At 37.7% G+C, this 12,821-nt stretch overlaps 1 protein-coding gene across 1 annotated transcript; it reads left to right on the forward strand.

Moving 5' to 3' along the window:
• Positions 1-2,469: 2,469 nt before the first annotated feature.
• LOC144999359 (polygalacturonase-like) lies at positions 2,470-4,122 on the forward strand. Its single transcript, XM_078958705.1, has 4 exons — positions 2,470-2,965; positions 3,042-3,331; positions 3,412-3,637; positions 3,721-4,122. The coding sequence occupies exons 1-4, from the start codon at positions 2,480-2,482 to the stop codon at positions 3,937-3,939; spliced, it is 1,221 nt and encodes a 406-aa protein (XP_078814831.1). The 5' UTR covers positions 2,470-2,479; the 3' UTR covers positions 3,940-4,122.
• The last annotated feature ends 8,699 nt before the right edge of the window (positions 4,123-12,821 follow it).

Here is a 12,821-nt window from a genome sequence, read left to right on the forward strand (position 1 = left end):
AGGGCATTAACCCTATGATGATCAGGTTTGGAGAACGATTTTGATTTATAGGATCTTTGAGCTGATGACTCATCCTTCCTATTAGGGCTGTCATAAGAACTTGGAGTGATGGCCCGCTTTTGAATTTCTTTGTCTTCCTCTAATCTGATCAACCTTAACACTCTACTCTGACTTCATCCATTCTCTTGCATGGGGCCATCAAAGATCTTCGTAGAATGGAGAACCCTTCTTCAGACCCATTTTAAAGGCTTTTACGGCAATGCCGTTGTCAATGTTTGGTATGTTCAATGCTTCCCTGTGCCAAACCAGCTTACAAAGTCCCTAAGGGATTCCTTCGGAACCTGGACCACTCGATAAAGATCACTAGTGACCCTTTAGAATATAATGCAACATGAAAAATGATTATTTAAAAGATTAACTAAGTGAGAAAAAGAAGTAATAGAGTAAGGAGAAACATTGAGAAGCCATTTTAAGGATGATCCTATAAGAGTCGAACCAAAACTCTTGCATAAACAAGCTTCTTTTAAATGCGATGGAATGGGAATGATTTTCATTCTTTCTCTATATTGTGCTATTTTATTCCTCAGGATCTGTGGTTCCATCATAAGGTTTCAAGCTAGGAGTTTGGGAGAACTTTAGGACTTTGGGGTCGGCTATCGAGGGGATAAATCTTAAGATCCTATAACTATGAAGGATACTTTTGCTATAGGTTGAACCACTTCGAGCATGTTTGAGATTATATGTCATAGTTGCTGAAGTTCTTTAACCATGACCATACTTATTCCTATATAAAGATTCACAGAGTTTGTAAAAGTATCACTTTCAATGAAGTTACTAACATTTATGTTATATGGAGTAGTGAAAGTTTCGTTAAGATCCCGGATCACTGGAGTTCGGTTATTTCAGATTACTCCCCCAGTTGGAGTACCAATGGATGTTGGAACTGTAGTCTCCAAAAATTTCCCTAAGGAACCTATGTTACCGAAATATAGGATCTTGGGTTGCAATAGTGAGAGTGTCGCTTCATGGGTTTTACGGATCTCTAGCCTTATCCTTTCCACCTCCTTGAGCAGTGTTCTGTTGTCTTCCTGTTGCCGAGTCACCTGATGCGTTAACATCTTCATCATGGAGAAGAGTTTGTTATTAGAGATCGAAGTAGGAGGATCTTGGGACCCAAGGGATCCAAATTCCCATGGCTAGTGATAAGAGATGTGCTCTTTTTCGATGCATCAGAAGTGTTCCTTTAACCAGGGGGTCCGCTTAGAGGTGGTGAAAGACTTTTTGAAGAAATTGGAGGATAGAAGAGGAAGATAGGGTTGGTTGTGTAGACATGATTTTCAAGAATTATGGACACCATAGCCTCGTGGTGGGCACCAAATTGTTTTAGTAAAAAATAAATAAAAGGAATATAAATCAAATTGTATGATAGGTTGTGGTGTTGTGACTATTATGATTATTGAATTGAGATCGAAATAACAGAAGTAATTTACAAGGTAAGTCTTTGATCCTTGATAGGATCTTCGACATACAACCTTGGAAGGTGATAATGGTCACTTGACTTGTTTGATTTTATTGATTTGAATCCAAATTACAAAAAAGATAATATGAAAACGAGATTAAGTGTTTGAGTAGCCCTGGTGTGTATGTGATTTGAATTATACATGTGTATTTATAGTTAAATCCGAATAACGAAAAGTCTGATATTTTCGGGATCCTCTTGAATAAGTATTTGCACGTATTTCACTTGATATTTCCTAGTCTTAAGTGTGATCGAAACGATTCTTCGTACTTAAAGAGTCTTGATTCGATTCTTTCTACATAAATGAAGAATAAACAATCAATATAGCTGTTAATTTTGTTTGGAAATAATGATTATGACCAGGATCCTTATTCATGTTTTAGGATCTTGAGTTTCTTTTAAAATTTAGGATCCGGGATAGGTTAAAGATCTTGACCCCTAACAATAGTTTTAATTGTTTTAATGTTAATTAATATGTATGGAAACTAAATATTATTCAGATTTATAATTTGAATATATATAAACAATTTAAAAAGTTTATAATTTTAAATGCTAATTAATATTAATGATTATATATATAGGAGAGAGAGAGAGAGAGAGAGAGAGAGAGAGAGAGAGAGAGAGAGAGAGAGAGAGAGAGAGAGAGAGAGAGAGAGAGAGAGAGAGAGAGAGAGAGAGAGAGAGAGAGAGAGAGAGAGAGAGAGAGAGAGAGAGAGAGAGCACATTTAAGTCACATGCTTGGAAATGACGAAGAGCTCAACATTTAAAACCATGTTCATTTCCGTACAATGCTTTGGATATCTTGAAATGCATGTGTGAATAGTCTTGCTTTGCAGAGACTTTAATGCTTAGATGCATTCTTTTCGGGATTCTTCACTAAATTTAAAGACTAGATTTACATTGGATGCTTCCCAAGGACTTTTTCCCCCGCCATTTTCTCAGTCAAAAATTATTACATATATGCACACACCACTCACACCTCTAATACTCGTACCTCCCGCCGACATGGCCAACAAGCGTTTTCTAACTGCTGCTTGCATTTGCTTCATTCTATCATTCTTTCAATCTTCTTGTGACGCAGCTTCCTACAATGTCGTCAGGTTTGGGGCTAGGTCCAATGGTCGAACCGACTCTAGCCAAGCTTTCCTCAATGCATGGAAGGCTGCATGCGCTGCCTCCGGTTCATCCAATATGGTTTACATCCCCAGGGGCACTTTCATGACTAAACCTGTCGTTTTTAGCGGACCATGCAGGAGCAGGATCCTTTTTCAAAACGATGGCACCATTGTTGCACCACCAAATTATCAGGACATGGGCAACTCAGGGTTCTGGATATTGTTTACTAAGCTTTCTCGGTTAACCGTTCAAGGGGGAACCATTGACGCCAAGGGTACTCAGTTCTGGGCTTGTCGACGGACCGGGAGTCGTTGTCCAGCGGGTGTAAGGGTAAGTATGTTTGGTGCACACCTTCTTTTGATAATCATTGCTACTTTTTCTGAATCACATGTAATGTTGCATGCAGTCGATAACGTTCATGTGGTCGAACAATGTGTTGGTTAGGGGACTAACTTCATTGTACAGCCAAACCATTCATGTTGCCGTGAGTAGATGCAGCAATATCGTCTTCGATCGTATGAGAATCGTAGCGCCAAGCCGAAGCCCCAACACAGATGGTATCATCGTTCAATCGTCAACTGGTGTCACCATCAAGAACAGTCTGATCAAGACTGGTGACGATTGCATAGCAATTGGTCCTGGTTCCAAGAACGTTTGGATCCAGAAGATCGCTTGTGGCCCTGGCCATGGTATAAGGTAATAAACTAGCCTAAATGATCAACTGGGCATCCGTGTTCTAAGTACAATCCATTTAAAGTTTTCGATACATGTTGCAGCATAGGAAGCTTGGGAAACAGTTTAAATGAAGAAGGGGTACAGAATGTAACAGTCACAGACAGCATCTTCACCAAAACACAAAATGGAGTGCGAATCAAGTCATGGGCCAGGGATAGCAAGAGCTACGCGACTAATGTAGAGTTCAGGAACATCATAATGAGGGCTGTGGACAATCCGATTTTCATCGATCAGACTTACTGTCCAAGTAACCGGTGCCCTCGTGAGGTGAGCCAGCGTTGACCATGGAAGCTATACATATATAGAATTATATATATTATATTTACTAACATTGTAATGAACAAATGCAGACTTCTGGAGTCCAAGTTAGCAACGTGCGATACAGCAACATAAAAGGTACATCTACGACAGTGGAAGCTGTGAAGTTCGAATGCAGTGCGAGCAATCCGTGCAGAGGGATCCGAATGCGTAACATACGAATAACGACTCCAAATCGACCAACCATATCTACCTGTGAACACGTTGCTGGTTCGAGTTCAGGGGTTATCATCCCTAAAAGCTGTCTTTGATTGTAATGAATTAGTTATTTTAGTTACTTCCATACGTTATCGCCAAACAATTGTAATGAATTTCATTTGCTTTCTTTTTATTGTTCAATCCTTTGGTTGAACATTAAAAGTTGGATACTATACAGAACTTGTAGTATGAAAGTGCACTATTCTGGCCTCATAAATTTTAAAATCTTGTCTTCAGTGGTGTATGCTTCTTATTCTTGGCAGCAAAATTCCCAAAAGTAAGGGATTCACAATGCACTCAACTCCATAGACTTCAATACATTGTCACATTATTTTTCTACCTTTCATACAACTTAATTAATTTTTTCTTACAATGCATTCAACTCTACAAAGTTCAAGAGAAAGTTACAAAAGTCATTTTATAGTATGTCTTTAAGATTAGAAAACTTTTATTTTTCCCACTGAAGACTTTAAATCCGTTGAATATCAAGATGACATTTCAGTATTGTAGAGTTTCCTCTCTTCAATGACAACTAGACTTGTTACATAATTCAACTTTCTTATTGAACTCAACATTATGAATGCTCTAAAAAAATAAAGATTGTAAGCTAAGTATTCTGTATCATGTTACTCAACTCAACAAATCAAAATTATGAAAATTTATTTATTTATAGGTCCAACAAAGCTTATTTATTTGTAATAGTACAATAACATAGAGATAGTTGAGTAATCTAACCATTAGGAACAAGGTTGTTAACAAAACTAACCAAAATTTTCTTAGTTTTAGAAAAAGACTACAATGTCCGGAACACCAGGTTCCGGATTATTATTGTGTGTTCTGAAGTGTAAGATATTTGGGTGAGATATGACATAAAGCTAATTTTGGAATTTGACATAACAAAAAGAAGGTACATTCCGAACAAACATCGTATATTCTACACTGAAAATCGTACATTCTGAAATGTAAGATATTTCGAAGTGAAATTCCATACTAACAAAATAAATAGCTTATTATCATCTTTAAATTTATTCAGAGGTCGGTGTATTTCAATACCGAGTTCTATTAATGAAAATGAGTTCATATAATCAGTTTTTTTTGGAGTCCCTATTTGTAGTGGAGGATAGAAAGACAATGCAAATAAATTAATGATTGTATGTAGTACACAGTTCCAGATTATATATGTTATGGTGGTGGATTTAACAAATGGTATCAACTTTGTGGGTTGATTAACTTGGTGGTTCGAAGTCTATAACTCCCCTTCCACGTGATATTTGAAAATGATTTAATAAACATCAAAGTATTGTTTTAAATGTTCAATTTTTTTTATCTAATACGTAAGTTTAGTCTCTATGTTCAAATGTTTAAGCAAACAAAACACTGTGCAAGATATTATCAATATATCAAAATAGGGTCAAGTAGCCATCACATTTAATTGTCTTCTAGACAATTCAGCTCATACTAACTCAATGCCTCAAGCTTCACCTAATATGACTAAATATCAGATATAGACATTAGGTTTTAAAAACCTAGTGAAAAAAAATATAGGATCAACACTTCAAGAATTGTCGATTTGGCATCATCCAAACTGAAGGAATAAAACCCCCAAAAATAGTTCAATACATAAAATAAAGCCAATATATCAATTTGCACAAAGTATGAGAAGAAGAAAGTGTGAGCATGTTTGCACATTCAACAGTATCATCAAAACAGCCACACGTCAACAAGTTTAATGCAAAATGCTCATGCTTCTACACCCATAACATTTTCAATCTCACAGTCTAACACTACTAACCTATTATTTTCCAACACTAACATGGAAATTAACTATGTGGCTCATCAAACAAGGACATAGATTTATAATTCATGTCCATATGAAGTAGCTAGCTTATATGTGACATAGTGTGACTTCTCTAAAGAGCCTACACCCAACATAAAGTAACATAAATTTTGGGTACTTGGTTTCATAACCACACAAGTCCAATCCTAGCCTAAATGAATGAATTAGATAAATCATTTAATTGTTTATGTTGATTTTATATCATCTATTTCTTAATTATTAATTTTTTTACTAAAGGGTAAAAACTTATAGGCCTATTTTGGGATGTTACATTAACCTTTGAATGTGAGATCTTCTAGATTTTTTTATCTATCGATTCTAATAATGTGTATGTAGTAAAATCTAGATTTCTACTTGAGATGTTGCTTGATTGTCTTTGAAGACATCCTATGGACGGGGGACGAGGCGAGTAGGAATCGTGGACATATTTGAAAGAAGCTCTTCAGTTGGTCTTTCTCTCTTATTAAAAAAGTTGTTAGTCTTCAGACTGAGAAACATGGGGTACGTATTTGGTTTTGTCAACTTGAAAACTTATAAATAAAACTTATTGGGTGAGTAAGAATAACATGACGGCAACAGTGAACTAGGATAAGTGTGGTATTGATGTGGACTTCCTACTTAGTCATATATTTGATTTGCACTTGGAGGCAGTTGATAATATTTCCTTCATGTATTACGGTGTGGTCTATTTGGGATCAAATTAGTTCGTGGTGAGATATTGACATCATTACTTTAACAACGATCCATGTTTGATGCATTGGGTATATCATATAACCATGAAACAATGTTGACAAGTTAAATAAAATGCTCGAATGTGGTTCTTCATTGAAGTTATCAAAACTTTTTTTTGGAGTGGTCAAACCAAAGCAAACTTAAACTTCTTTATTGTTAATGATATTATGTTATTATTACTATGTATTTTGTATTTTAGCATATAGTCCGACCCATGTTGTTTGGATAGTTTCATGTAACATGTATATATATTGAGGGTATTGAATGTAATACGCAGGATGGGAATTATAGACACTTTCATGGTATTAGAGACAGCTACATGTTCGGATTTTTCTGAACCCTAGTTAGATATCTTCCCCCCTCTTGATTCTATATATATTTCTTCACTATCTCTTCAATCCTCAGTTCTCTTCTCCCAGAGTGGAAAGCAACTTATATGATAAGCCTTCCTCTACCATAAATATAAAGCATGTTGTTCCTTTTGTGTTGGATTTGGATTAGATGAATTACAACAATTGGCGAGAAGTATTTCAAATACATTGCATTGTCTATGGCATTGAGCATCATACTAAACCCCCCTCACCTCTGTCTAAAAAGAAAAGGAGAAAGACAAGGAAATTATCGAATCTGTAACGGGCAAAGATACCTAGTTACACATGGATTCAATCGTAAAATCATGGTTATATGGTATACTCTCTACTTCTCTTCTCATTGTGATATTCAAGAAACATGCCATTACATTCGAAGTACATGAAAACCTTGACAAGGTTTTTGTGATGATAACGCATCAAAAATCATTCAACTCGACAGAGAACTAAGAAACATTACACTTAGAAATTCCTCCATCACAGAGTATTGCAATAAACTTGAGTCACTTGCTGATCGATTAGAGCATATGGAAGAAAAAGTGCATGAATCAAATCTTGTGGCTTACATGATAAAGGGATTGTATAAAAAATTCTGATACATTGCAATAAACCTTCGATGCAGAGAATTTTTTCCTTCTTTCTAGGATAATCGATCCATCCTAATTTGTAAGGAGCAACAGATGCTTCTTGACGAACAACGAGATGTCTCACTCACTAATGTCAATCATTCATCATCGTCGTATGCCCTAATTATTCAATCCTCCAATAATAACAACTATGATGACTGAGGAGGTTACCATGGGGGTCATGGTGGTCATAAAAATTGTGGTGGCCAGGGAGGTGATTACTACGGTGGGTAGTTGAACAATAACGACGGTCGAAATTTCTATGGTGGCAGAAACTTTTCTAGAAATTATAGTAGGGGCAATCTGTCTGGTGGGGGACAATGACGAAGAAGATGAGGATCAAATAGAGTGTGGGCCTATGACTGGTTTCAACCTCAGCATCTCATAAATGGATTGTCTCAACAAGGCTTACTTGTAGGCCTAAGTGGTGTTCCTGCACTTCCAAGTTTAAATGGAAACAGGCCTAAACAACAACTAATAGATGCATCAGTTTTTCGCATCACCTTAGCCATATAAGCCATATCCGCAACAAAAAGCCTACCAGATTTATCAACAAGGTTTCAAACCCACAACTCTTCTACAAATTTCCAACACCATGTCATTAAATGATCTAGGTGTTGGAATAGTGTCTAAGGCTATAACTATATTCGGTGGTGCATGGTCCTTTTGGGTTGCCTTCACCATAGCAACTTGAAGGATGATTTGTTAAAGAGAGAGTAAATATTATAAGGAATAATATTTAGCTATTTGATTAATATAAGTCATAAATTAATTGGTATTAATTTGGTGACTTAAAGAGATTAATTAAATAAGAGGGTATAAATTGTCAATTGTTTGATAGTTAGACTTTAGACTATAAATCCATTAGGATGGACTTTGGACGGTTTCTAAGAGCTTTAGGATAGCTCAAAATAGTCCATAAGGATATCTATGGAATGGATTTGGATAGCCTTAAGTGAAGATTATCCAATTAGGGTTTAGGGTGAAGCCCTTAAGGAGTCTAAAGGTATAAATAGGCCCTTGGGGTGTGGAATTCGTGTACAACCTTTCAGAACCTAAAGCAAGGAACTTCTGGTCGAATTCCATCCCCTCTCCTCTCTCCTAAATCATCTTGCTTGCTATTGGTGTTTGTAAGCCATTAGAGGAGTGACAATTGTGACTCTAGAAGCTCCAAGACAAGAAGATCAACAAGGAACTCAAAGGTATGATTCTAGATCTGTTTTAATGTTGTTGTTTAACCTAATTAGCCATTAGAAGTCTTGGATTCAAAAGCATGTTTGATAGAAAGCCTAGATCCAAGCAATAGGGTTTTGCATGCGCACATAGGAAAGTTCTTATGGCTAAAACCCAACAGTGGTATCAGAGCCTAGATTGGTTTTCTACAAATTGTTGCTTGTATAACTGAAACAAACCTGCAAAATTCGATTTTTTGGGTTATGAGTCACTGACTCGTCGAGTTCCATGGTGGACTCGTCGAGTAGGCCTGACTCGTCGAGTCCCCTTGTGCACTCGGCGAGTCCAAGCGTCAGGAAGGGCCAGATTCGGGATTTCTTTGTGTTTATCTTATCCAAACTTTCCATAAACTAATTAGATCAATATGAATCCGATTTCTTGATAAATATAAGTGTTATCTTGATCTAGTTAAAGGTAATTATCAACTAATTAAATATTTAGTTTCCCTATATGATAATTAATTAATTATTTTGATTATTTTTTGGTAATTATCCTCAAAGAAATCAAAGATAAATCAAATAAAGATAATTAAGATATTAATTGTTAATTGAAATTATTTGTTATTTGATCCTCCATGTTTTTAAATGTTTAAAACCTACCCTATAGTTTTGAAATTTAAATTTGTGATTAAAAGCTTTAATTTAGACAACTTAAATTTTAAACCCTAGATTTTGAAAAGTTTAAAATACAACCCTATACTTATATGATATTATTAGAATAATATATATATGTATAACTAAATGCTAGTCTTACCGCTAGTAGGCCTCATTCACGAAGCCGATCTATAAGGTGGGTATAAGGTTGCGGCCTATAAAATGGCGCTTAATGGGTGTACACTCACACCCACCGCTTGCTTGATTGGTGGAGGGTCGTTAGCCGAACGGGTAGGATAGGGCAACCTCATCCTCTCATTAAAGGTATAATAAGAAATACGAAGTAACTAAACTTTTTTTAAATTTCCCAATCTTAGTTACTTTAGGAAAAGTGAATTGATGCAATCCCATGAAATTACACTTTGCACCTTGCTAAGATGTTAGTGGAGCGTGTGTGGTTTACCGGCACACTAATTGGTTCTAAGCGAAGGTGGCGAAGGGTGATTCATTGTTTATCATAGTTCGATGGAGCGTGTGTGGTTTACCGGCACATCGAATAGGTGATCGTAACAATGAAGGCACCATGTGAATTTGCATGGTAATTCACACCCGCTTTGTGATCCTCGGCATCCCAGTCACAAACAAGAGGGGCATATCGAGATTTAAACATGCCATTGAATAGTTCAATGAATCTCATCCGAATCTAGGAATTCTCAAAAACACTTAGGACTAAAAGTTTAAGTTTTGTGATGGAGAATTAGTGAATCGTCATTCACTTACCTTCAATTTATTTGCATGTTGGATTACGGCATCCCTTTTCTAGTATGTAAATGTTATTGTTGGATCCTAGCCCTAATTTTCTTATTGGGTGATAATTAGGGATTCTTGTTCTAATCTATCTTTGTCCTTTCTATAGATGTCAAACGCAAACAACGCTGCTGCTAGTTCTTTCACGTTGATGAGCCTTTGCCAAAAGGTCACCTTCGATGGAACGAACTTTGGCGAATGGATAAGATACATTCGCACCATTGCTCGCTATGAGGATAAAGAGTATGTCCTCGACGAGAAGCTCGAGAAAATCAACCCCGAAGTTGCTACTCCCGCCGAAATCACCGCCTTTGAAACCCATGAGCGAGATGCGACGAAAGTACATTGCATCATGATCGCCACCATGAACTCCGAGTTCCAAAAGTCCTACGAGGACATGTATCCATACGAGATGCATCAAGACTTGTTGGAGAGGTACCACCAAAACGCGAGACAAGAGCGTTACGAGATCTTCACTAACATGATTTCCGCTAAGATGGGTCATGGAGAATCTCTTACCGTGCACTTGCAAAAGATGCAAAGGTATGTCGACCGCCTTCGCAAGTTAAATGTTGACTTCGGCGAAGACTTGGCGATCGACATGGTGCTTCACTCTTTGCCTCCAATGTATAATCAATTTAGGATGACCTACCACATGAACAAAGAGGAGGTCACTCTAAGTAAGCTCCAAGGTCTCTTGAGGGTTGCTGAGAGCAATTTCAAGGACAAGTCTGTTGCACCAACTCCCAATCCGTCTGCTGCTCCTGTCTTGGCTATTGGTCAAGGGAAGGGAAAGAAGAGGAAAGCTTCTTCAAATAACTATCGAAAGGTGAAAGCCGAGATGGTTCCTCTTCTAGTGGGACCAAAGTTGATCCCTCTAAGCCCTGCTCTAACCCGAAGGAGGCAGAGTGCCACCACTGCCACAAGATAGGACATTGGAAGCGAAGCTGCCCGGACTACCTGCAAGCCATCAAGGAAGGAAAGATCAAGCCATCTTTCGCAGGTATATATGCAATAAAATCTAACGATTCTAATCATGCTATTTCTTGGGTTCTTGACACCGGTTGTGGTTATCACATTTGTTCTAATGTGCAGGGACTAAAAAGAAGTAGGGATGTGGAGCAAGGAAGAATCAACCTAATCATGGGGAACAGAAGATCGTCGCCTGTGACCAAGATTGGAGTGTATTCTTTGGTGCTTAAGAATAGTTTAGTTTTAGATTTAAACAATTGTTGCTACTCGCCAGAAATGGCTAGAAACATCATTTCATTTCATGGTTTATATAGACAAGGTTTTAGATTTTCTTTTAATAATGAGAATGGTTCTATTTTGGCTTATCTAAATGGTGTCTTTTATTTTGAAGCTATACCATGTAATGGAATATATGAAACTGTTATGATTGTTGATAACTTAGGAAATGATGTTTTGAATATTGATTCTTCCACTAGTATGGATAAAGCATCCTTGTGGCATTGTCGTCTTGGACATGTCAACAAGAAACGCATAGCCCAACTCCAAAAGGATGGAGTGTTGGAGTCATTCGACCTTAGGGAAGATGACACATGCGAATCTTGTTTACTTGGAAATATGACTAAGTCACCCTTCACGAGTACTTGTGAAAGGGGTGAGGGACTATTAGACCTAATACATACCGATGTATGTGGACCTTTTAGATCAACCACGAAGGATGGGAACCGCTTCTATGTGACCTTTACCGATGATTATAGTAGATATGGGTATATCTAATTAATCAAGCAAAAGTCAGAAACCTTTGAAAAGTTCAAAGAGTTCAAGAATGAAGTGGAGAATCAATTGGGTAGGAAAATCAAGATGCTTCGATCCGATCGAGGAGGAGAGTACCTAAGTCTTGAATTCCACGATTATCTCAAGGAGTGTGGAATAGTTTCGCAATTGATGCCTCCTAGGACACCGCAATTGAATGGTGTGGCAGAAAGGCGTAATCGAACCTTATTGGATATGGTTCGCTCTATGATGAGTCGTGCTTCACTACCTATCTTCTTTTGGGGGTATGCCTTAGAGAATGCCGCCCATATCCTTAACCGAGTCCCTACCAAGAAGGTTGCCAAAACACCTCACGAGATGTGGACGGGGAAAGTTCCCTCGTTGGCACATATCAAGGTTTGGGGTTGCGAGGCTTTCATAAGACGAGATACTCACGACAAGCTTGAACCTCGAAGTGAGCGATGTATTTTCATCGGCTACCCGCAAACTTCCTTTGGATATCTCTTCTATAAACCGAAAGATAATGTTATCTTTGTTGCGAGGAGAGGAGTTTTCCGAGAGCGAGAACTCATAAGCCAAGGAGACAGTGGGAGGCAAATCGAACTTGAAGAGATTCAAGAATCGATAGATGAAGGAACCTCTACCGCTGGCGTTCAACCCGAGGAGGAAACTCCGGTTGAACCGATTGACGAATCCTTACCTCTTAGACGTTCCGATAGATTTAGAGTTCAACCCCAGTTTTATGGTTTTCATATTACTACCGAAGGGGACACGTATATTAGTGATGGTACACTAGTAAATCTTGATGAACCTAATAGCTATAAGGAAGCCATGGCAGGCCCGGAGTCTGCGAAATGGAAAGAGGCGATGGATAGCGAGATCCAATCCATGTACGATAACCAAGTTTGGAATTTGGTTGATTACGTGCCCGAACGTAAGACCGTAGGGTGCAAGTGGATCTTCAAGAAGAAGACCGACGTGGATGGGAACGTACAC

This window comes from Lactuca saligna, chromosome 1 (assembly GCF_052625555.1).
Source record: "Lactuca saligna cultivar CGN05327 chromosome 1, ASM5262555v1, whole genome shotgun sequence".
Lineage (NCBI taxonomy): Eukaryota > Viridiplantae > Streptophyta > Magnoliopsida > Asterales > Asteraceae > Lactuca > Lactuca saligna.